The sequence below is a fragment of the Artemia sp. Qi Xiang Cuo genome, chromosome 3 (assembly GCF_049724085.1).
Source record: "Artemia sp. Qi Xiang Cuo chromosome 3, ASM4972408v1, whole genome shotgun sequence".
Lineage (NCBI taxonomy): Eukaryota > Metazoa > Arthropoda > Branchiopoda > Anostraca > Artemiidae > Artemia > Artemia sp. Qi Xiang Cuo.
The window spans coordinates 81,406,061-81,433,035 of NC_142796.1; the positions used below are offsets into that span (position 1 = coordinate 81,406,061).

A 26,975-nucleotide genomic window follows, 5' to 3' on the forward strand; every position below is an offset into this window, starting at 1 on the left:
TATATATATATATATATATATATATATATATATATATATATATATATATATATATATATATATATATATATATATATATATATATATATATATATATATATATATATATATATATATATATATATATATATATATATATATATATATATATATATATATATATATATATATATATATATATATATATTTATAGGTTATAGTTTATCTATTTTTGGTTTATCTATAATAGTTTTAATTAAATAGTTGAGGTTTATGTAAATAGTTGAGTTAATAGGTAAGTAGTTACGCGGACTTTCGCGCGATCGCAAACCTTCATAGGTTTTCTCCAGCTTGAAAGTACTGTTTAATTTATTTATTTGTTTATAAATGTGGTTTAATAAACTTATGAACTTATGAAAGGGGTATTAGTTGCCTTCCAATTACTTTCGACTATTAAAAAAAAAACACTAGCCATTCCAATTTCCAATCGAATGAGCCCTTTTTGAAGTTTCTACGACAACTCCTTCGATACGAAGTGCCTTGGTATGGAAAAAAAATTTAATACATTGTGCCAACATCGTTCTTTACTTAGGCAGCCTGATTGCGCTGCCTATGAAATGTAACTGTCAAGTAGTTATAACGTCGTCCAATAGTATGCGTTAATAAAAAGGAAAACTTTTATTATCTGTATTCTGAAATTAAAACCTGACGACCCATGAAGGGCATCGAGAGGCGGGGTGGAGGACTTTGCCGTTGACACGACTCTTGGTTATGTCCATAATCGTTTTCAAGAACTTTTCATTTATTGGACGGATCCAATAGTATTTATTCATAAAATAAACAGTGATAACAATACACGAATTCAAACGTCTTAAAATCCAAAGGAGAACATGTAAATTAGTAAAACAACAGGTACACGTTCAAGGAGTCTTACACATTCCATCCCCATTCAATTCTGATGAGCTTCAATTAGGTGTCTTCACCAAAGAAGACAATTTGGTGTTTTTTGACGATTGTCATTTTGATGTACTTACTCCTTCTTCTTCTTCTTCCTCCTTAAGGAGTTGCAATAGTTGTCCTTTTGAAGGTTTGTCAATAATACGAGATGTGTTATAGTTTTTCCCAAGAACGGTTCTAAATCTAATTCCCTCCTTAGATACATTTTTTGGATGTTTCCCAAAGGAGGGTTGAAGAACAGTTTCCTTTCTTCTTTCTGGATCCAAAATTGCTTTGTAAATAACAAGTTGCGTTGGTTTTCGTCTTTTGTTTTGTTCTTTTGCATGGGTTTCTTTTAGCTTTTGAGAATTGATGAAGGATGTGGAGGGTTTTTCTTGCTCGGGGATAAGTGTTTTGCTTGATTTTACGACATACGGGACTGAAACAAAGAGCTGGTTTCCTTTTTGAACTGAGAATGGTTGCTGATTTAACTGTATTAAATACAAGTGAGGAGGTGCTGGTGAATAGAGGAATGGATGAGGTACAGCAGCTAATTGGAGCTGATCTGCTTTTTGAACTGCCATGGATTTCTGCTTCTGATATGTCATATACGCTTGAGGTGGTGCTGATGAAAAGAACGATGGTCTGTGGTGCATTGGAAGTGGTGCTGACGGTTGTGGTACAACCACTAATCCTTTTTTATAAAATTCTCTACTTGGAATGGACACCGTATTCCCAAAATTCATGAAAATGGTCTGAAAAAAATCTTTTTTAGTTAAAAAAAAATTATTTCTGTATTCCCATTTGATATTTCACACATATTGAACACCAAATACTGAACCATCGACCCTGACAATGAGCAAAGTTGCAAATAGCTTAAATACGGTAGGCCTATAAGAGACAATCGACTAAAGTTGAAAACAAGACATACCCCCCCCCCCAACCAAAAATTGATGACCCAAGATTTATGTAATGACATTTCTTTGACAAATTAACCGGATTTGGCCCTGTCAAAGACAAAAATAAGTATTTTGAAATGCACTTTTAAAACACTTAAATTTTATTGGTTTATGTTTGTGAAGTACTATGCAAACCAGAGATAATAATTATTTCTAAAGAAAAAAAAATACATTAACGTTTTAAAATCGGGTTGAGGGATGCTTCGGGTTAGTTAATTCTGAACAACAAATCTGTAGACCTTAAAATGCCATTCTTAGAGAACAAAAAACCTTGTTGTTTCTTTTTAAGGCTCCGCCTTTTAAAATCTGATTGTTTCTTTTGTGAGAAATGTTCAGTCAGGGATGCACTGCATGCTTCAAAGATCTGCTCTCAAATTGAAATTACCATACATTTCTTTTCGCAGTAAACTTTTACTTTTAAAATGAACCGAAGTAACAGTTACTATTTCTGAATCAGTGTAAGATGTAAATTTTTTCTCAGTAGGCAGTTTTTTTTCAAAAGACGTCTTTTAACTTTGGGTTTCTATGAGGTGTGGTTTGCTATTTACTAGGTTGAAGCTACTGCTGCAACCATGAAACTCAACGCTCTACCATTGTTATTGGGAAAGGGGACATGTTTTACCTTTGGTGTTAAAAAAAACAAACAAGTGTATTCAAGTGAAGCTTTAAGAGAATGTTGAGGGGGTTGTTGAACGAAATCAAAGCCTGTTATGCACATACAGATTGTCAAAACTGGAAAACTCAGGAATGACTAAGGGTATCATGTTGGAACGTCAATGGAATGATGAATGGGATGATCAATTGGCTATGGGCATCTTGAGAGGTGTGTTCAGACAACCAAAACGCCCTATATTCATGTTACCATTATTGCTACTATTATTTGTCGAGACAACCAAAACGCCCTTTGTTCATATTACCATTATCGCTACTATTACGATTACTACGACTACTTACTTCTACTGAGGTTAAGGGTACTAGATAAAACTTTCAGGAACACTTAGAGGAAGTGTTGGATAAATGAAAACACAGAGCTTGCATTCAGGTTGCCAAAAGGATATATAAAGTAATTTCTCAGGAATAGCTTTGAGCATTAAGTTAAAACTTTCACTGCGTGTTGAGAAAGATGTTGAACTAACCAAAATCCACTCTGTGCATACTGCTACTGCTACTACTACTGCTGTTACTTCTACTATTACGTGAAAACATCTGTTTAGAATTGGATATTAACTATAAAACCAGTAAGCTTTTTTTTAGTGAATTTTAATCTCTGAGAAGCTTGTTAGATTTCACAATATCTGGCAAGGGATTACAGATCTGAATATTTTTTTTTACTGAATTATTTCTCAACATTCCAACAAGTGAAAGATAATCCTACGGCGATTATTGTCAAATTATTTTGATTGATTAGTTAATTATTATCAAAATTTCACTAATAAGCGAGCAGAAGAGGGGAGGTAGTCTTTGGCAAGCGTCGTAGTACCTGCCGGGAGTGTGTCTCCCTTAAACTACGGGTAATAGATAGCACGGTCCTACGCTTCCCTCACTTATTTGTGCATCTATGCATGTTGTTATTTTTCCCATCGATACCAACTTGGACTGAAAACAGATACTTCTTTTGGAATGCGGTGCGGCAATGAGTAGTGAATTTTTGCACAATGCGGTGCTTAATTACATCACCCGTTCAATACAGAAAAGAATTAAATCGGAATCGTTGATACGATCTTGCGTGCAGTTTTTCAAGAAGGAGGTCATCCTGGAAGCGAAAAAGATTTTATTTAAGTTGGCTGCTTACGAAGAACGTCGCGTAAAACATGTGAACAAAGAAGACGATGCGGTAGACATTGGGAAAATGCTGCAAAGATGTGCTAAAGACCGCAAAAGCCTACCTGAGTTCGTAATTTATGATCCTGCGGAAGTTCCAGCTTCGTCAAAATTAATTGGTGTTTATGCTATAAGCAAAATTAATGAGGTTTGCAAAAATGTTGAGAAAGCGGTTATACATATGCAGCAGCTACTCGTTCCTGTAGACCATAGTCCCGTCGAGAAATCCGGTAAGCCTTGCTATACTTAGGCCGTCCAAGCGGTGGCCTTGCTATACTTAGTCGGTTTCAGGTTCAAACCATTGAACTGAGTGATCGTTTTGTTGTAGCTGTCATCAGTGATTTAGCAGTAATAAACGTATAACTACCGACTAATTATGGTGATCAAGCATTTGACGCTCTTTTTTCCTTTGCTTGTCGTAAATCGTCCAAGTGCGCTAAGAAGATACTTAGGTCATACCCGAGATGCCTGATAATCGGAGACTTCAATTGTGATCTTCCACGTATGAATTGCCCACGTAATGAATTAATTAGAGATATGCTACTCTCTTTGTTCTCGATGCTAAGGAAAGATAAAGACTTTACGTTTATTTCTAATGCTAGTTCGACTTCTAGCCTGGATCACGTGCTGTTTTCGGGAGTTTAATCCACCATGTAACTGTGCTTGATGATCATGGTACCTCTGATGACCATCTTCCTATACGTGTTTCTGTCCCACTGACTCGCAAACAGGACAACCCAGCCAAAATTAAACGGTATCAGCGGAAAATGTGGAAGCGAAAATAATGTGCCGTTGTTTCAAGCCATGTATAACCATGTCTTAAGTAAAATTAAAGTTCCATTTCATCTTCTTCAAACTAATACAGGCTTGAGTAATAGTGAGCTACGACTACAAATTAATACCTACTGTGAGGAAATTATTCATGCTCTTAAGTGTGCTGATAAGGTGGCTATCCCCGTGAAAAAAGTTAGACGCAATACTGAAAAGTTGGGCTGGTCGAATAACACTTCTCTCGTAAATGCCTGCTCAAGTGCTAAGTGGTGGTGGCGTCTATGGATTGAATACGGAAGGCCTAGGTCAGGTGTACTGAACTCTGTGCGACTATTTACAAAGAAAAGGTGCCGTAAGCTACTTGAAGAGCATCTAGCTGCTATCAAGACCGCTACGCTGACAAAGTTTTAAATGAACCACAGTCTCTTTGGAAATTCCGGTCTCGTAAAACTGTGCATTCTGGTAATGGTCCCCAATGCATACCAGTTTCAAAATGGATTTCCCATTTTGAAAATCAGTCTAAAAAGCCAAATAGTAGAGCTGAAAGGGTTTTTGATGCACAGTTGTCCGAGCTTCTGGTTTCCAAACCAAAACCTAATGGGGTAGTGGCTACACCGTCTGGTAAGGCGATAATGCATAAAGTTACGAAAAAAGTTTTCTGTCGGAGTGGACAGTAGATGTGCACAGCACCTTACGGCCGGGAGTGATATGTTATATAGTCATTTATCATTATTTTTTCAGATTATTTTAATATTGGTATTGTTTCTGATTGTATGTGCCTTGGTTTCGTAACACCTATCCTGAAAAAGAGAAAACCACATTCTTCTTGCTCGTCGTATAGGCCCGTCACGGTTTCTATTTTTTTTGCGAAGATTTTCGAGTTTTTAATCATAGATCGGGTATATGAGCATTGTACTATACCCCAATTTCAATTTGGATTTCAGTCGAGGCTAGGTTGTTTCCATGATTTGCGAAGTTTATGTTCTATTCTTTAAGGTTAAACTCCCTAAATCCATTGTAATGTTAACTTTCCTATGCTATGAAAAGAGATCTAGCTCTCTGACCCGGCATGTCAGCAAAACAAACTTTTGCACAAGGGATCTTTGAAGAAGGATCTAAAATTTGGCCGTTTTGTTTTTTCTGATTTAATTCGCAGGAAATAGAAAAAAAATCTAAAGTGAAACTTGGTAGCTTTTTTTGAAAAAGGTCTGGAGCGTAAAAAAAGGAAAATTTGAAAAAATTGAAAGTACCATAAATTAAAAAAAAATCTTTTAAAATTAATTGGCACATTTGAAAATTCTATTTTTTTTTAAATTTATTACTCCACGATTCTTTTTACATTTTCACAATTTAGACTCTTGTAGGGCTTGTATAAAAGCGACGAAGTCGAAATGGACTTCAAGTTGTAGCTCTTTTTTTTATTTAGTATATTCCAAGCTTTTCAGCTTTTTATTCCGAGTCGTGTATTTTATATATATTTATGAAACAAATTAAATTTTTACTTTATTTCTCCTCTTCTACATAACCCCACTAAACACCCCCTGGATGGAAACATACCCAAGGCTAAAACGGGTCAGAAAATTTTTTAATTCGAGTTTGACTGCTGAGAGAATCGCATGAGAATGACTAGGAGAAAAAAGATCAACAAAGGATGGCTTAATCTAAAACATGTGCTGTTAGTACATAAATTATACGTTATTTATTGTATAAATTACGTTGTATAAAATACATAATTTATTGTATAAATTAAATATGCTCTGGGAGCATATTTCCAAGTTGTAATTTTCACTATTTTGCTAATAAAGCATTCTATTTTCATCATGTTTTTTTCATTAGGTTAAATAGGTTTGGTTAGGTTAAAATAGGTTTGTTTAGGTTATGCATTTAATATATGCTATGCTTTGCCCCCACCCCCCCCCCCACCCGAATGTCCAAATATATAGCCCAAAATTGTTTCTAAACTATTATATTTTCATCAAAATTTTGTTTTATTTCATTAGCATTCACAAAACTTCACTTCTCGAGTGTGCTTTATATAATAGACAAGTACTAAAAATGGTGTTATTTGTCTTACTTTTTCCTTGCCAACTCAATTTTACATGTTGAGGTGTTCTGGGGACATTTTCTGGAGAAATTTTCACCTGGGTTGGAACTTTCTGGAATATTTTGCCATTGGAGGGGGGGGGGGAATATCCGTGAGAAAAAATCTTCATGGTGACATTATCCATGGAAGCATTTTTCAACTGGAAAGGGAGGATTCTTTTTTGGTTAGATTAAGAATTTTGTATAGTATTTGATCATTAGCAGCCTTGACCTCATAATCTGGGAGGGAGGGGGCAAGGTATGCCATAGGAGTATACAAATATAAAATACAAGCGCTGCCCCCTCCCTGCCTCAACCTATAACCGCCAATGTATTGGATTAAGCTAATGAGGGTACCCATTAATTAAATTTAAAAAAAAAATCTTAGGGAAGAAGATAGGAGTAAGGAGTACTCATTTTGCGATGAACAGCCTGTAATGGAAGGAACTAACCAAAACCTGATTCAAGGTTAAATTAGGCTTATATGGGTGGTATGCAAAGTGTAATGTATGGGTAGCAATATATATAAATTACAAAACGACACAATCATTCTCCTAAACATAATCATACTTGAAACGGTTGAAGAGGGAAAACAGTAACCGAGGAGTGTGGGGGAGGGATAATGCACCTTAAAAACAGAGCAAATCGGCCCAATAGTAATCGAAGCTCTAAAAAGCAGAATTTTTATACCAATAGACCCATAAAAAATTCAATTTTTATGCTTATTCCATATATATAATACTCGTTAAGTTTAATATTATTTGTTTTTCAACTTTTTCCTCAATCTTTTTTTTTTTCCTCAATCCATTTTTATTGAGGACTCACCTATCAGGTGACAGGAGGACCAGCGGTTCAGTCTGCCTCTGGACAAGAGTGAACTATATTTACAATTCAGCTGGCCTAGATAAACAAAATGAATACTTCATTTCTTTTCAAGAGGAAAATGGTTATCTTCTAGTTATTTTTCTTATTTTTGCCTCTGATAGGTTTTGTTTTGGAAGTGGTTGCAAATGTGCTCTACTTTACTACTGTGTTAAGTTAGAGACTTTTTTTTTTTTTTTTTAATAGGAATTCATCTTCAGAGTGCCTGATTCCAGTCAGAAAAGTAACATATGACGTATGGTGTTAACCCTGATATAATCAAATAAAAGTTGACAAGAACGCATTTGACAACCCTGATTCAAAACAAGAAGAGCCGACTAGATCCACTCAAGAGCTCAGGTAATTTTTCAGCCCCCCTGTCCCTTTTTTACACATAAATGATTATTGATAACTACACTGTTCTAAATACATTTTCCGCGCCAAAAAGTTTAGCTAGAGTGGTACTCCTTTAAATATGGTTTCGGAATTTCTTTTAAAATTGCTTGTTCTCTCACTGCCTGCTTCGATTACTAACTTACTTTTCGTATTTCAGGTCCTTCCTTCCAAGGGAAACTTCTATTGCTAATGAGTCTACAGATGATACAAGGGATTCAGTATCAGATGCAGGACCAGCTCTCATTGAGAAACAGAAAAAAATTCCCGAGGGTGTTGATTTAGGGAACATTCCGAATCTCAGCTGCATAGTGGACCTTCCATTTTTCGTCCAAGAACTCGCATAAGTTTGACTGCACATATGTCAATGTAGAGAAGAAAGCCCGATATCCGCATCGTTCGTGTATATAATGTTGGCTTAAAAATCACACTAGTGACAGAATGTACTGCCTGTAAGTGGAAAAAACTAGTGAAAAATGAACCTAGCCCACCCGTGATAAGGATCAAAGATTATTTAACATCTTTTTCCGAAGAAAATCCGAAAGAATCAATTGAACGTTACACAGATGTGCATGGAGACCTCAATTTGAAGGCTACGTGGGGTGTCATGGGCTCAAGGGGAGGCCACGCAACATTTTGTGAGTTTCTAAGTGTACTGGGTGTGTAAGGCATGTCACGATATTTATTTTTGAAAACTGAATTTTCTGTAGGGAAAGTATGGATGGATACTTTGACAGATTTTTCACTGGAGAATGGAATGCAAACCCTGCACCGTGCAATTCGCGAAGATCGATATGTTGATGATACATACTGGACCAAAGTGGTTTGTGACGGTGGGTGGAACAAATGGAGTAAGGGGCATGACTATACAGCTAAGGGTTGTGTGGCTGTAATCATTGACGCTTACACAAAAAAAATTGCTGTACGTGGGCATAAAAAATAAATATTGCTATGTCTGTTTTCGGGCGAAAAAAGAGGTAAAAACTCCTCTACAACATTTGTGTTTTATGAATTATGATGGCCCGTCAAAGAGTATAGAGACGGATATTCTCATTGAAGGTTTTAGAGCGAGCGATGAAATGCATGGACTGGAGTACCGTCGTTTTATTGGAGATGGAGACTCGAGTGTTTTATACATATCGAAACAGAACATCTCATACGGTCCTCTAATTGAAAAAGAAGAGTGTGCAAACCATGTTACGAAAAACTACACTTCGTATTTATATAATCTAGTGAAAATGAAGAAAAGTGCACATGCGAAATTTCTAAAAAGAGAGATATATATAGATATAGAAAATACCTTCGTGGGGCAATAAAAAAAAATTCAGAAGAGGAGTGTACAGCCGTTAATTTAAAAAACTTGCTCCACAAAGGCCGCGATCATGTCTTTGGAAATCATGTAAAGTGCAAAGATACTTGCCCCCAAAAACGTTAACTACCCAATAGCTTTATAGAGGATCGTTGGTACAACTTGCCAGCACAGGTTCTCGAGGATGTGATAGACGGGGTTGAGAACGTGTGCAAGAAAGCAGATTGCCTCCTTACCGATGTAACAACGAACCTTGCCGAGAATTACATGCCAGTAGCTGCCAAGTTTTGCGGAGGCAAGCAAATTATTAGGTCAAAGCGAGGGTCATATCACGCCCGAATTGGTGGTGCAAGCTTGTCCTACGCACTTGGTCCAAAGTGGCATGCTTATACGTGGAAAAAAACATTTAATCACAGTCCAACTAATATAATGAAGAAATTCTGTAGTAAAACCGCAAACCACCGAGCTAAATCCAAGCGAAATCTGATACGGTACTACAGTAATAATGGAGGTAGATTCCAGGCCAAAAGAAAATGCAATCAGCAACTCTTTCTGGTAACTCTGACTATGAGCCGAGCTGCAATAGGCCTGATATGAAAGAAGAGGAGCTAAAAATAGCTATGGTTACATTTGAGGAGTTCTATCTAAAGAGTAGTGACACCGCTTTGAAAGAACTTTACGAGAGAACCAAAGGCCAATCTTCCAATGAAAACTGAATGCATGAAAGAAGTAATAGAATAACCAGCACGTACTTTCACAGAATAGCTACACGCAAACAATCAACTAAAACTGCGCCGATTATGAAAGATATTAGAAGTGGAGGTTGTGGTTACCGTTCAACTGCTATGCTGAAAGGTAGTCGGTTAAAACCTGTTGCTTTAAAAGCATATGAAGAAAAAATTGGCACGGAAATTACGAAAGGTTAGGATATTGATCTTTTGGTTCACTTGGCACCCCAGTTTCTTAGTACTTCCTTAGACGGTATTTTACCAGATGGGACACCAATTGAGGCTGAGACTGCCCACAATATTCCCGAGAACAAAACTATAATTGATGCAGCTCGTACGAAAGGCCTTGTCAAAGACTTTTTTCTGCAGAGTATCGGCTTGGATATTAAGCTCAAAGCCACTCACAAGTATTATAGCCAAATTCAAGGACAGCTTGAAATTTCAAATCAAGAAAAATGTTGCCTACTTGTCTATAATAACGAGAAGGATTGGGAAGTCCTTACAATTGAACGCAATAGAGAGCATTGGACCCGAGTATTCCCGAGCCTTTTAAGCTTCTGGAACGAGAGTCTTTTACCAGAAATAGTTGATTCGCGCCTTCTCAGGAATCTAGAGCCCCGAAAATCAATATCTATTGGAACAGCTATGAAAACGTTGGGCTATAATAATGGTAAGAGGCAGATTTTGAACCCAAATAACACAAACCACAAAAAAAAACAGAGAAAAGAAGAATTAGCAGCTGAAGAATTTTCGCCAATCATTTGATCTGACTCTGAACCTGAGCCGTAGTTTTTGCTTGTATTTCTTTATTTATTTTTATTAAAATTTAATGGGCGACGAATATATAAATCATTTATCAGTTTATTTAATATGGCTTTGAGTCAAATTTGATGAAAAGAAAAAAATCTTTGATAAAAATGCAAGGCTTATCAGATTAATGATTCTTGGTTGATTTGTTATGGTAAATACATACCCAAAGGACGCTCTGGCTTTTGATGGGTTAAAAAGACAGGCGGTCAGGGTCTTATTTGTGATAAGACCTGACTTTTTATTTTAATGCTTGGACCTTATGGATTCATTTTTTTCTATTTCATTTATTTAATCATATCAATTTATGTTCATATTAAGTTTGACTTTTTATATGACTTTATTTCGGGTCATTTCAGGTTATATTATGGCTCTCTACTTTTCGTTGAATAGCTTATTGGAAAATGTGTTGTTTTTTTAGTAGCATTTATTGAAAGAGTTTCATTGAAGGTTAATCGTCGAAGTGCTTGTAGAGTTTTCCACTGCTGAATTGTCATTTTTTTACCAAAAATATTTGAATGCAACAAAGATTTTTCAAAATTTCAAAATTAAAAAATTTTGTCAAAATTTTCGATCATCCGTAGTTTTGTGCAATACCTTTTTACTAATATTTTTTGCACGGGGAGGATGGGGAGGCTTTTAATTATACGGATTGAGTATTATAATTTTCAGTCTAGCACTGAGGCCGTTTCGACCCTTGGCTAGTAGAAGGCAGAAAAAGGCAGGCGGTCAATGTCTTATTTGTGATAAGACCTGACTTTTCATTTTAATGCTTGGACCTTATGGGTTCCGTCTATTCATCCAAAGTAGCATCTCTTATATTTATTTTTGTTTTAATTATTCATTTAATTGATATTTGTTTTATATTTCATTTATTCGATCATAGGAATTTGTGTTCATATTAAGTTTGACTTTTATACGAATTTATTTCGGGTCATTTCAGGATATATTATGGCTCTTTACTTTTCGCTGAAAAACATTCCGTAAAATGTGTTTTTTCGAAGCTTTGATATATTCTGTAGTTTTAATTGATATTCATTTTATATTTTATCTATTGTATCATAACAATTAGTGTTCATATCAATCTTGACTGTTTATATGATTTCATTTCGGGTCGTTTCAGGTTATAGTATTGCTCTTTGATATTCGTTGAAAAATTTATAGGAACAAGTTTTTCTTTGTTACTTAGCCTAGTATTCGCATTAATTGAAAGAGTTTCATTGAGGGTGAATTGTCGAAGTGTTGGTAGAGTTTTCCACTGCTGGGTTTGTCAGTTGTTTTTTTTTTTTTTTTTATCGAAATTTAATGGAATGCAACAAAAAATTATAAAATTATAAAAGTTTAAACATTATGTAAAAATTTTCTATCGTCCGTCGTTTTGTGTAATACCTGTTCACTAATATTTTTTGCATGGGGTGGATGAGGAGGAGGATTTATAATTGTACGGATTGAGTATTATAATTTTCAGTCTTGCCCTGAGGCCGTTTCGACCCTTAGCTAGTAGAAGCCCTTGAATATACTTTTATCTTTTTCCACTATTTATCAAAAGAATTGTTTCATGTAATGTTTCGTCACAACTATTAGTTTTTTTTTGTTTTTTTTAGTAGATGCATGACAATCTGATTTATAAAAAAATTATGTTTTGTTGTATTTAGATAAAATAAAGTATTCGAAATTAGCAAAAAATTCAAACTAGTGTTTCTTGACTTATTTTTCTATTGAGGTTCCCATGTTATCATTTACGTTCAGTTGTTTTGTAGTTTTTAAACGAATTAGCGAGGAAGAATGTTAAGCTTTTCCTTACTACGAAGCAATACAGTAGAATTTGTTCTTTATAATTTGTTATTTTTCTTTAATTTTGTCTCGATCCGGTCTTATTGACTGTTTGATCTATATCAGTTTGGTTGACCTAATGGTAATCATGTTTGTTCCATTTAGGGGATTGTCAAGTAAATACACAACAACTTACGTATTAAGAAATTTGTTAAAAAAACTTTCCACAAAATAAGTTTTTTTCAAAAAAAATTAATCTATTAAACCAAAAATGAACAAAATAGAGTCAAATAATATACCATGCATACAACTACCACAAATAAGCATAAATAAACAAATTAAACCCAAAACAAACATAAATCAAAATAAATAACAGAGGCAAACTCAAAACGAGCAGAAATTAATGTGAGTATGGATCTAAACCCCCATGCTTTCTAAAAGCCAGAATATAATTTTTACTTTACTGAAAAAAATTCAAATGAATTTACTGAAAAAAAAAATGTGCATTGTCAGTTTAATATACATATGCTGATATTTATTCCTTAAATTCTTAATTAATTTTGATTTCTTAAAGTTATAAAAATGAAAACATCTAAAGAATTTTTTTCAGTTAAGTACTGAATTTCTGAATATTCTGGTTTTTAGAAACCATAGGGGTTTTGATTTATCTCCCTTCGTCCCTTTCTCATGCCCTGTAAGTTTCAAGCCAAAAAGAGGAGAATTTAAGGTTTTTAGAAATTCGCGTGTCCCCACTTGATGTAACCGATTTTTATTAATACTTTCTTTATCTTTATATGCTGATTAAAGGGGGCCTCCATTGGTCCTATCTATATGCCCTGTAAGTTCAAGGCAACTGGGAAAGGTTTTTTGTGCAGTTTTATGTGCTTAATATTGATACAACCAAACTTCTAAATGTTATATCTTTATTAGGGTGTAGTTGAACCTTTTTCACAAACACTGTAAGTTTCAAGACTATTTGAGACTGAACTAATTTTGGGGCTCATGAATTGACACAGCCAAAAATTAGTCTCGATCTGTGTAACAGTAATAATCTTGTTTTTTATGTCTTTCGTTTTTTTACCTTCCAGAATTGTTTTTCTTTTCGTAAAGACGATTCAGTTAAGTTTAGTCAAGTTTTTATTCCCAGGCTCTTTACAAAAACTGTACGGATGCAAGTGATCTCGGGACCGCAAGTGATACGAAGGCGTCGGGGAGTACGTTGATTTTAGGTGCATATGATGTGACAAATGCCTTCGGGTCACTTTCCCACTCTCAAGCAATGCTTGAATTATATAACCGCGGTGTTAGCCTGGACGTCATAGTGCCTCTTTACTACATGTATCACCATCTGAAGTCCGGTTGAAACTCGGTGACTCGTTCGATGAAGAAGACCTAAAGAAAGAAAAACGAGCAAAAATGGGGTTTTTATAGGCCAAATTAAATTACTGAAAAAACACAACAAAACCAATATTTCGAGAGGACAAACGTCTCTCTTCTGCAAAGCGAAACGAAACAATGTATCCAAGGAAAGTGCCAAAAAAAAAACAAAAAAAACGCTGAAAGTCAATGTTAAAAGAACCTAAAAACCAAATAAAAAACCAAAAACTTGAAAGAATAATAAAATTCACTAAAAGTCAAAAATTATAAGAATTAAAACCAAATACCGAACAACCATAAAAACAAGTTATTTACCAATATCTGCGATTTGCAGAAAATCCAAAAAATTACGAACTGCCATCGACGGATACTAGCGAACAACTGAAGAAGACCTCCTAGTTTACGTTGGTATAAAATAAGGAGCAATAACTTCCCCGACCATTTATAATAATACCGCTTTCCCTGCCCATGTTGATCTTCCTACTAGCTAAGTATCTAAAGGTGTTGAAACATCTATACTCTGTTATGCCTACGACCTGTTGAACCTGTGCCGTTCCATTACCAGTTTACAATAGGGGCGTTATTCACTCATCAATGTGCTTCTGCTCTGATCAGCGGTCTGAGAAGAATGATGAGTATATTATCAAAGTTCTCTCATCTTTGTTCTATATGGTAGAAAAGTGGCGTTCTTCACACTTTTTGTTAACATCAGTGAGCTGTAAGATCTTAGAACAAAGATGAGTTAAAAAACGATAATCTTTGCAGAAAGATGTAAGTTCTTAGATGTAAGGTCTTAGTGCTAAAAAACGGGCCTAATGTAATTTTGATGAGCTTGCAACTCGCTATGATAACATAGATCTATCTATTAATGCTGCTAAATCACAAGTGCTATCTTTTAATTGTTCTGATTCTTTAGTTCCAGAAAGCATACGACTAGGTTTTTCAGATATTGGCCCTAAATCAGAGCTAGTTTACCTTGGTTTACCGATTGGATCTTCCGTTAGGAATACAAGAAAGCTCCTTATTAAGCATGCTGAGAGAAGTATTGTTCATTCGCAAGTTAGTCTTAAACGTAAGCTACTGGCCAAGTTGTCCAATAGTTTCGCCCTTCCGCTTATACTGTATTTACCGCCTTTTTGGGACGTTTTGACCGATGTTGATAAGCAATCTCTGCGCAAATCTTACTTTCAGTTTGCGATGTACCTTCTACAAATCCCTTGATGGTTTAGAAACGGTTATGTGGTTCGACGTTTTGGTGTTACGGAGCCCCTCCTTGCAGGGGACTCTCAGTTTAAATGTTCATCAAACCAGCCATCTTCACACCCCTGGAAAATGGCTCTAATTTGATTTTGTTTTGATGATGTTGAAACAAATTAAAACACACTCAGTACATACAGGTTATCAAAATGGTGTATCAGCAGCATCCCAGGAATGATCTAGGCAATGTTGAAGAGAATAATATTAATAAAGATACATATTGTTTTGCACATTCATTCATGGCAAAGTAAAATCTTGTGAAATTTTCAATATAATTGTCAATTCTTTTTTTAATGAGAAAGGCACATTGTGGGATAATCGCGTTTGGCTTTGTACAGACGGTGCAAAATCAATGTGAGGACACAAAAACTGGTCTTCTATCGCTAATTTAAAACACCACATGCTCTCTGGACGCATTGCATGCTTCACAGAGCAGCTCTCAAATCGAAAAAAATATAAGTGAAGAAAGACATTTTTACAAAAGCGGCGAAAATTCTAAACTATATAAAAAAACAATCCTTTGTAAGTTTAATTATTTGCAAAGTTATGAGACGATATGGGAGTCTCACCTTATATAAGCCGATACTTAAACCTCACTTTGGTACTATTGTGAAGTACGCTATTTTGGTGAAGTACGGAGCCCCTCCTTGCAGGGGACTCTCAGTTTGAATGTTTATCAAACCAGCCATCTACACCCCTGGAAAATGGCTCTATATTGATTTTGTTTTGATGATGTTGAAACAAATTAAAATACACTCAGTACATACATGTTATCAAAAGGGTATATCAGCAGCATCCCAGGAATGGTCTAGGCAATGTTGAAGAGAACAATATAACTAAAGATATATATTGTTTTGCACATTTATTCATGGCAAAGCCAAATCTTGTGAAATTTTCAATATAATTGTCAATTCTTTTTTTAATGAGAAAGGCACATTGTGGGATAATCGCGTTTGGCTTTGTACAGACGGTGCAAAGTCAATGTGAGGACACAAAACTGGTCTTCTATCGCTAATTAAAAACACCAGATGTTCTCTGAACGCATTGCATGCTTCACAGAGCAGCTCTCAAATCAAAAAAATATAAGTGAGGAAAGACATTTTTTTAAAAGTGACGAAAATTGTAAACTAGATAAAAGAAACAATCTTTTGTACGTTTAATTATTTGCAAAGTTATGAGACGATATGGGAGTTTTGCCTCATATAAGCCGATACTTAAACCTCACTTTGGTACTATTGTACAGTACGCTGGCTATCTCATACCCAGGGGGTGCATGAAATTAAAGCGTAAATTGCGTTTGTGTCGAAGAAAATCAAAGTGAGAACTCAAATATATCAAGGAGTGGCTTAGGCCTTTGTGGGGGGGGGGGATCTAAAGTTCTGCGATTTTTCTCTATTTTATTTAAATAAATTTATTGATGGTAATTTGACGCAAATACATCCTAAGACCACACGGGCTATACATAACATATGAAACAAAGAAGAGAAAATATAATAAAAGAAAAAGAAATCAAATAGTAGGGAAAACGAGGGTAGTGTCAGCCAGTGGAACAATATGAAGAAAAAATAAGTAAATATTTCGTCAAGGACCTCCACCAAGTCATCCTCAGTGCTAAGAAAAAAATACAAACGAAAAAAAAAACAACAACAAAACAATCTAACTTTTTGAAGTAGACTTCACAAGAGACAAATAGACACTAAATCAAAACAAACCAGAATGAATGAAAGACACACTCACCAATTGGATTACGCAAAAATTCTTTGCTTAGCGATAGTTTGTCTAAAGACTTGATTTTCAATAAAAATACGGACAGGTGGCTTTACTTCAAACTGAGGTAATTTTTTTATGAATCTTTTAATATTAACTTATTATAAATTGAGCTTATGGAAATATCTCCAGTATTTCTATTTATAGCAAGATCTCTATTTATATATTTTTTAATCTCAATTGCTTCTCTAAAAATTGTGGTAACCCATTTGCGTTAGATATCAAAATTGCTTCCTCAAAATGAACTAAATGGTCTGGTTTTTTGAAGATATGGAGGACCAAAGCAGAATCAAAATTGTAATTTATATTTTCATTTTCACATCTGAGTAATTTATCTAATGAAATCTAGTATTCATACAGTCGTCTCCCCATTTTTTGACGGATCCTACCAATATAAAAATTCCCAAATGAACACAGAACTCTCAATGCACCACTACCCAATATAGGGCCAGTTGTATACTTCCGTTTTTTCCGAGTTGAAAAAACGTTCAACCTTTAGTTCATTTCTGAAAAAAGAGAGAGGTTTTGTTTCTTGAAAAAATTCCCAAGTTTGTCATTGAGTTTTGGAATATAAGATATAGTGGTGAAAGTTTTGCTTTCATTTGCTGGAGTAATTGAAGAAAGGGTGATGGGTTTATTATTTTCCAGTTTTAATCTTCTGTATATGTTATCTGATTTTAAATCGGATTGAAAATCTGATTGGTGAATATCGAAATGATGCTTGCAAGATGAAAAAATAAATTGAAGGCTACTGGTGCATTATGCAGGCCCACCGCTATAAACTGTATCAAGGAAACCAGTCAAGAAACCCGTTAAACGGGCTATTTGCAAGAGACCGCTATAGATAAATGATTGCAAAGTGTTTGTTCTCAATGAGTTACAATATTTAAATGATTGTTTTTTTTGGGGGTTAGGGGGGAGGGAAGGTACCTAGGTTATGTTAAGTTACGTAGGCCTATTTAATATATGCTATGCTTTTTCGCCCACCCCAACCCCTAATGTGCAAATATATATCCGAAATTTGTTTTTAAACTATTATATATTCATCGTATTTTATTTTATTTCATTAGCATTAACCAAACTTGACCTCTTCGCAGTGCCAGTGCTGAGTGCCAGTAGCACCGCAGTGCCAGTGCCCGCATAACGCACCCAGTGCTAATTAAAGTTAAAGCCAAGTTAAAGTGCCGAGTTAAAGTTAAAGCTGAGTTAAAGTTAAAGTGCCCGCATAACGCACCCAGTGCTAATTAAAGTTAAATCCAAATTCTAGGAGTGTGGGAAGAGGAGGAGGGAAGGTGGATCAATAATTGCAAATATATGAAGGACGTAGATAAATAGAACCTACACAGAAAAATAGGCCTACAAATAATTAACACAGAAGCCAAGATAAAAGAACTTCACATGAAAACAATGATCGAAGAAATCCATTTTGAAGAAACAAACCCTATGAAAAATTGGTATAACGCATGGGTAAGAAATGAAAGGAGTGACTGCCCAAATTCGGTAAAAAAAACATTTCGGAACTGTTAAAGAATTACTGGAAAAAAGGATCGCAGACCCTGATAGCAAAAAAATCAACAAAACGGATGTGAAACAATGGTTCATTTCTCAGGAAAACCTACCTCCAGCGAAAATTCTAGAGACGAGTGATCTTGACGATGAAAAACTGGAAAAATATTTCGACCTGATACGCTCTAGTTTCTTACCGCCGAAGGTTTAAGAGCATGCGTTTTTCCAAGTTCACAAAATACTGCCAACTGAAGAAAGAAAACATAGGATAGACCCCACCAAGTCGAATGGAATGTGCGGAAGGTGTGGAAATCAAATTGAAACACTTGAACATTTAATTCTTCAGTGCACAAGCGTAAAACAGAATTAGAAGAATTGAAACAACTGTTAAGTAGTGAAATACAAGAAAATGAGGAACTGGTCAACGCAGAAAAGATTGTAGAATTAAAATTATGCATGGAAACCAATCAAACGAAAAAACACGAAGATTTGACATACATTTTCACACATTTCAGCTATTATGTTTGGAAAGCGAAAATGAAAGATAAGAACCCAACAGAGGTAATGAAAAAGGTAAGAGTTCAGTGGGATAGGCTAGTAAATATAAGGAAAGGCAAAAATAAAGGAAAAAAGAGAAGGTTTATAGAAGAGAGTAAAAAAAAGAAAAGAAAGAAAAGATAAAGGGAAAAAAGAGACGGAAGGGAAAGGAGGGAAAGAAAAAAGAAAAAAAAAGAAAAAAAAGAAAAGGAAAAGAAAGAGGAAAAAAGAAAAAGTTTTTGTAAGAATTTTTAATTAGAAATTGAAATGTTGTTATTTAAAAAAGGAATAAAAGAATGATAAAGAAATAAGTATTAAAAGTAGGATACAGATAAATTTTTAAAGAGAATTGAGAAGTATTAAAAGCAGGATAAAGATAAAGTTTAAAGAGAATTGAGTAGCCAAAGGGGAAAGGTAAGATGAGTAATAAAGGTAAAGGAAATGAAGTGAAGGGAGAATGAGACATTCTACCTATTAGCATTTTTTTTTGTAAAGGTAGTTTTTCATTTCTTTCTTACTTTTTTTTTATTGTTATTTTGGGGGATGGGGTTAAAGTAAATTATATATCGGGGGAAATAGAGGTTGATGAAAAAGGATTTGAAAAGTGTAATTTAAGGTCACGATGGAAGGGGTGCCCTAAGAGGGAAGGGCAGCCTGAGATATCGGATGAACCTAAAAGGTATATGAAAATTGAAATGTAGTATACCTCTATTTTTATAACCTGATATATTTTGGAATGCTCAATTTTATATAAATTTAATATATGGATTTTTTTGAAGAAGTTTTTTTTAAGAAAAGAGTAGGTGACATTAAATAAATTATGAGATATTGTTAAAGAAAATTTGAAAGTCACCGAGAGGAGAGGAGGTGGGAATTTCTAATGATAAAAAGTTCTAATGATAGCTCCAATTCGGAGAATAGGACAATGATAAGTGTAGGGGCTAATGTAACCATAAACGATGATAATGGGTTTCAAGAGGTCCTCTCTAGAAGTTCTAAAAAAAGGAAAAAAATCTCCCCAATTAAAAGCATTTCCCCTCTCCCTGCCCAAGATCCTCCCTCCAAAAACTTAGGAATTTACCTTAAAATTACTCCCACTACCCCCTTTGAAATAAAAATGATCACTGCAATAAGAGTTGCAATTTTTCTCTCTTAACATTAACCGTGATGGATCTCTGCTAATAGCTGTAGAAGATCAGAAATCAGCAGATACAATAATTAACCTAAAATCCCTTCTGAATAACCCAATTATTGCATCTAATTGGAACCCAAAACAATCACCAACAAAAATAGTAGTTTATAATGTTCCTCCAGAGATATCTACTCAGGAGTTAAAAGAAGGCCTCTCAGATAGGGCTGGAAACACAATCCCAGTTGAGGATGTTACCCAACTTGGAAAACCTAACTCTAATGGCCTAAAAACTAGTAGATCTTTCTTATTCACACTAAAGGATAAAATTGATATCCCAGAAAAATTATTCCTTTTTGGGCAAATCAAACCACACAAGGAATACAAAGCTAAGCCTATTCAGTGTCAGAAGTGTTTCAAACTGTGACACACAACAAACAAATGCAATGAAATTCTCCAAGAGTGTAGTAATTGTAAATCTTTCCATCCTAAAGAGCTGACAACTTGCAACAACACTCAGCCTACATGCATCAATTGCAAAGGCCCACATGAATCTACAAATAAATTATTATGCCCTGCATACAAGGAAAGAGCTCTAACACTCCAAATATCAACAGAGAAGGCCATCCCATACTCCTTTGCAGCAATGGAAGCAAATGCTGCCCAACAATACCCAATAAAGCCTGTAATGAAACCAACCAAAACCCCCAAGTCAAATGCCCCCAATGCATCAAGCACCCCATATAAAACACCATCTTCTAAGCCCCCTAGCTCAAATTCCGATCAGAAGGAATCACCAAGCCGACAAGCCTCCTTTTCTAGTGAGATAAGGCCAGCCTGGCCCTACCTCCTAAGAAAAAACAAACCAGAATCACTACCATGAATCAATCCCTTAATCAACAAACAGGATGCACAACCTAATATTCAATTCCAAAATATCTGCTTATTCATTCTAAACTGTAATGCAGTTCAGGCCATGAACATACATCAACTACAGAAAACAAAAAGTATTGCAGAATTGGCAAAAATCTACATCCCAGATGATAAGCTCATTCAAGCAAAAAAAATCTTGCTTTACTGTTAACAAAGCTGAACATTGATACACACTCAGATGAAGAATAAATCAACAACACAACATTTATCAATACTCTAATGGAATGTAAGATCACTGACAGAAAATAAGCTAAATGAACTAATATCATTTATGAATAATAATTCCATTAATATTGCTTGCCTCCAGGAAACTCATTTAACCCAAAATCAACCAATTAAGTCTCTGGGATATACTATCCTGAGAAAGGATAGATCTTCAGAGAGAAAAGGAGGTGGTGTAGCTTTATTAGTTAATAATAATACAAAATTTTGTGGCATCAATTTTCCAGATTTAGAAAATGATTTTGATGTAATTGGTATAAGTGTTTGGCTGAATAATTTAAAAACCTACATAGTAAGCTTTTATAACCCTAATGGTCAAACTATAGATGCCAAGGATTTCTTTAATTATATAAATAATTCTAATATGTTAAAAAATATCATTATTTGTGGTGATTTCAATGCCCACAGCCTTTTGTGGGGGAATAAACCAGCAAATAAAGCTGTTAAATTTATTGAGCATATGACTTCAAATAAAAATGAATTAGCTGTTGCTACCCCTCCAAACCTGAATACATATTTCAACCCCAAAAGTGGCAAATTCTCCACAATTGACCTACAAATTGTGTCTTTAAATTTTTTGAACAAAATTTACATAAATGAAATTGATAGTCTATGTACAGACCACTTTGCTATAGTTTGCTCCCTAAATGAACCTGCTGAAATTTCATCTCATACCTCGAAATATATCAACACTAAAGCAAATTGGTCTATTTTCCAAAATAAGCTAAATGATGAAATTACAAGTTTTACCCAAAGTTCATGCATTTCTAACACAACAGTTGACACACATGCTGAAGCGTTGACATCTTTACTAATAAATACAGCTAATCATGCTATCCCCAGGACAACACCTAAGAAAACATTCCCTAAACAAATTCCTAAAGCATGGTGGATAAATGAGTGCCTAAATAAATGGAGGATAAAAAAGGCAGCTAGGAGAGAATTCATAAAAAACCAACACCTACTACATATTTAAAAAAATTACAAGCAGAATCTAATCTAAAAAGGACTATAATAGATGCTAAATATAAATACTGGAATAATTTTGCAAATAATGTCTCCAGAGAAACACATGAGCCAATTATACATAAAGTTATAAGCCACATATGTGGGAAAAAGACTTCTCCCAACCCACTCCCGTATGAGCTTATACATAATAATACCCATTATGACAATGATAATGAAAAGGCTAACCTATTTGCAACTCTTTTTGTTAATAAGCTAACATCAAATAATCAAAGCAAACTGTCAACAATTCCTATGAACCCTAGTTACCAACCACGCCCAGGATCCGAGTACATAACTAATCCATTTTCAATCCAGGAATTGAATAATGCAATACATCATATTAGGTCCAAAACTAGCAGAAGCTATGACAATATACACCCTACATGGAAAAAGAATCTCACACCTTCATACAAACAAGAACTGCTAAATTGTTATGATCACGCTTGGGCATCTTCTAGGTTCCCCAATATATGGAAATGTTCGTCCCTCCTACCAATCCTAAAGAAAAATAAACCAAAAGATAACCCTGAGTCTTATAGGCCCATAATGATTACACCTGTGATGGGGAAAATAATGGAGAAAATGATTTATCACAGACTCCTCTGGTTTGTTGAGAAAAATAACATGATCCCACACACTCAAACTGGATTCAGGAAATACCACTCCTCAACAGATACTTTCATTTTGCTAACAAATGCAATAAATGAATCTTTCTCAAATAATAATATCCTAGTGGCAGCTTTCCTAGATTTTGAAGGAGCATATGACAATGTGAACCACCAAATCCTTTTAAATAAACTTGCAAACATTGGAGTACCTCCTAAGCTAGTATCCTTTATGAAATCCTTCATATAAGTGAGAAGTTTAATTGTTTGTGTTTGTTCAGCCTCTTCACACCAAAACACAATATCCAAAGGCCTACCTCAGGGAGCAGTTCTCAGTTGCCTCCTATTTGCCTTATATCTCTGGGACATGAACCTACCCCACACGAATCTACAATATGCTGATGATCTGGTGATTTGGTCATCTGGCAACACCTTTCAGATAGCACAGTCAAATCTGCAAAAGTCACTTTTCCAGCTTGAAAAATTCTCTCAACATTCAGATTTACCCATTGCACCCACCAAGTCAAAAATAATCCAATTTCACCAGAAGCGAAACCATGTTAATACAAAACTAACTCTAAATAAAACAACTATTCCAGAAGATAATAATATTAATTACCTAAGTCTCATGCTTGACCAAAAACTTAATTTCCACCTCCACATTTCAAACACAATAAAAAAATGTTATAGAAAAGCAAATATACTAAAAAGACTTCTTTCCACACCCTGGGGTTGTAAGGAGAAAACCTAACTCCAGTTTTTTAAATCACATATAAGACCCCATATTGACTATGGGCTCATTGTCTATGGTGCATGTGCAAAGACCCAGATGCAAAAAAATTGAAACAACATAAAATGATACAATACGTCTCATATTTGGTCTTAGGAAACCCACAAGCACCAAGTTTCTGCTTATGGAGAGTGGATTAACAACAATAAGGGAGAGACGTAGCTTTCTCTTGATAAAACATCTTACAAAAATTGAATCAAATAGCTCACACACATTACATAATTGGTTAAGAAATCCAGCCATGTATAGAGGTATTGCAGATGAGTATGCCAATATTCAAAAGAAGTTCCCTGTACCAGCAAAGTCTATTGCACCTACTTTCCCCCAATCCCCTCCATGGAATTGGTCATTTCCCATAATAAATACTGAATTTTCAAAATGGAATAAAGATTTAACCCCCATTGGTTTTGTCGAGAAAATATTTGCAGAACTTAATACAATTACTTATAAAAATTACTTCCAAATATTTGTTGATGGGTCAAAATTGAATGAAAAAACCGTAAGTGGTGCTTTCCTTCACCACCTGAAAATTGCAATGGCTGAGAGATTATTTAATAATTTATCTATAATGTCTGCTGAGTTAAATGCCATAATCATGGCTTTAGAACACCTTAAGCAAAACCAATCTTTGATTGAAAATTCGAATAATATTATCATCTATTCCGACTCTTTATCAAGCCTTGAGTTGCTGGCCTCAGCTCCTCAAAATAAGTTGGACATTGACACTTATCATTGTCACAGTATTATTGATAATCTTGCTTCAAGTGGCATAAAAACTTACTTTCAGTATATTCCTAGCCACTCTGGCATAAGTGGTAATCATCAGGTTGATGAAATAGCAAAAAATGCTATAAATATTGACCAGCCAAGTGGGAGACCAATCCCAATTAGAGATTTACCGATGGAGGCTATCAGATATTAATTTTAATAAGATTAATCCTATCCTTTCCCTCTTTCTCAATAAGTATCTTTCTCAAATTTATCATAGAATTCGTTCTGGAAAAATGGACTAAATTTCCTTGCATTCTCATATAAGCTTTCTAATTCAAGTGGTTCAATTCCCCTGTCCCCTCTTTGCAGGCATTGTAATATGAATAATGAAACAATTGACCGTTGCCTATTTGAATGTAATACGCTGACGTCTGCACAACATACCTTGCTTTGTAAACTGTTAAAATACTTCAAACACCACAAAATCCCACTATCAGCCAAAAGCCTAGCCAACTATACCTGCACACAGAGCATAGAAATCGACATCTATCATCTTATATTTGAACTCCTAGAGTCGAAAGATCTGCTGAAAGATATCTGAATATATATAATAAATATGAGGCAATCAAGCCAGTAGCTCTGTAGCCCACAGAGTGAAGCAAAAGGAAAAGGGCTAAGTAGTTTTACTGAAAAGCCCGCTTGCTGTTAAACGGAAGAAGATCAGAAGACCATATGAATTATGACCTTTTTAACGACCACAACCGTTGGGAGAAGTGGAAGGAATATTTAGCCCAGTCTTGGCTACAAACTTTCCAAAACAAACAAGAGAAAAAAAGAAAAGTTCTATGTTCATCGGACACTAGCGATGAAACCGACAGAGAAGAGCCTCAAACACAACCTACTGGTTTAAGACATACTAAACCAGAGGTTACATCCAAAGAGGAAGAAATATTGGAGTACACCAAAGAACTATCTGATTTTCGTACGCTAGACTCACCTACAGTCTTAACGCAAAAACGGCTTTTGGAAGAAACGCCATATACCAGACGCGAGCTAACAGAATGTGACACCGAAAATTCTTCTACAGAAACAGATATAGCTAAATCTGGGCCATCGTCAAGAAAACCTTCTTTGAGAGAAAAATGATGGAAAACAGTAAAAAAACCAAAGGGTGAGTAAGAAGCTCTTTTACTAGTCGCACAAGTTAATAAAAGACTCATGAAAACACCAAAAAATCAAGAGATACGACCATTAAAAAGATATGGCGAGGCACAGAGATAGTACTCGGGCCCAGAACACTATAAACAGCACTCTAGAGACAACGGAAAAACTTGCCAATATTATAAGGAAAAAAAACAAAAATTTGGAGTCCAAAACTCGGACCAGGAAACGTATAACGGCATAACAAGTGCATCCCTTAGCAGATTAATATTTGAATAAAACAATAATAACAAAAAAAAAAATATTAAATAAAAATCAAACGAGTATAAAAGCCACTAAAGAAATATCTATATTTTCTTTTTTAATCGGTACATAGATAACATCAAGTTTTCCTTCAAATATATATCGCCAGTAAAAATTATGAACGTCACATTCCAACGCCAAATCATTAGCTCCGATCTGAAGTGACATCATAGGTTCCTGAAAAAATTTTGTTCCCGATACGAGATAAGACTTCGCGAGCGGTATAATGTGAAGACTTGTCAAAACGAATTAGGCTTCGCTTCAAAAAAAAGGAAATAAGTAAGACCACGTAACTTTTAAATGGGTGTAGTGAACCAAATTAAATTATACATATTTAGAATCAGCATTAAAAGGCGATTCTTTTGATATGTATATTGAAAAAAAAATCTTTTTGTTTTGAAGAAATTTAAAAATAATTATAATTGGAAAGGCAGCGAGGGTTTACATGAATCCGGACATGTACAGGCTAGCTGTAATCTTATTAAAATTAGTTATAGTCTAAGAGAATATTTTTTTCATTAGTTACAAATGGTAAAAAGAAAAAAAAGGAATTTTAAAGAAGCGCTATAAAGGTTTAAGCAAAACTTAGAATAAGCTTAGAAATCAAAAAGAGTGCTAGGTAAAGGAAACGAAAAGCGAAAAAAAAAAAAAAATTATAACCTAAAAAAAAAAACTTAACAGGAGGTAAAAGCCAGCGACAAAAACCATTAAAAATCAGCCATAAATTAACCCCATCATCACAAGAAAACCACAGTAGTTCAAGATAATAATTTTAACTCTAGCGATGTATTGGATCTGAGAAAACGAATTGGCACAGGAAATCCCTAGTTTGAACAATTGGTTTTCATCTGTGCCAACCCAAACACCCAATCCCAATCCGTTGAACCCTAACAGAAACTAAACGTATCCACTTTTTATTTGAAAATAAAATATAACTTTTCACAAAAAAAAACTCGCAGTAATGAACATAAATTCATTCTTGTAATTCTCCCAGATTCAAGCTTATCAATAAACCGCAGATAATGAGTACCGAATTCAAAGTTATTTAGCCTTGCAAGGGAATTATTTCCTCTCTTTCTTTGGCAAATAAGTAATTAAAGCTCTCGGCTTTCTTGGCTTTAATAGTAATTAAAGCTAGGATAAAATTGGCAACCAGTATATCGTAAAAAAATTGCATTTCAAGGAAGAAATAAGAACTAGCAAATGCAAGGCAAAACTTAATTAAAAGTGTTGAAAAAAAATTAGCTGAA

General features: G+C 34.8%; 2 protein-coding genes across 8 annotated transcripts in view; one reads left to right on the forward strand and one right to left on the reverse strand.

Moving 5' to 3' along the window:
• The window catches only part of LOC148954615 (uncharacterized), a 276,074-nt gene that overhangs the window by 124,709 nt on the left and 124,390 nt on the right, over positions 1-26,975 (forward strand). The window lies entirely within an intron of this gene.
• Positions 798-15,739, reverse strand: LOC148954616 (uncharacterized). Of its 2 annotated transcripts, none has more exons than XM_089087164.1 (2): positions 15,623-15,739; positions 798-1,670 (listed from the first exon to the last, which is right to left on the reverse strand). In XM_089087164.1, the coding sequence occupies exon 2, from the start codon at positions 1,659-1,661 to the stop codon at positions 996-998; it is 666 nt and encodes a 221-aa protein (XP_088943290.1). In that variant the 5' UTR covers positions 1,662-1,670; positions 15,623-15,739; the 3' UTR covers positions 798-995. The 2 variants fall into 2 exon arrangements, with proteins under 2 accessions (XP_088943290.1, XP_088943291.1); XM_089087165.1 differs by lacking the exon at positions 15,623-15,739 and adding an exon at positions 13,501-13,843.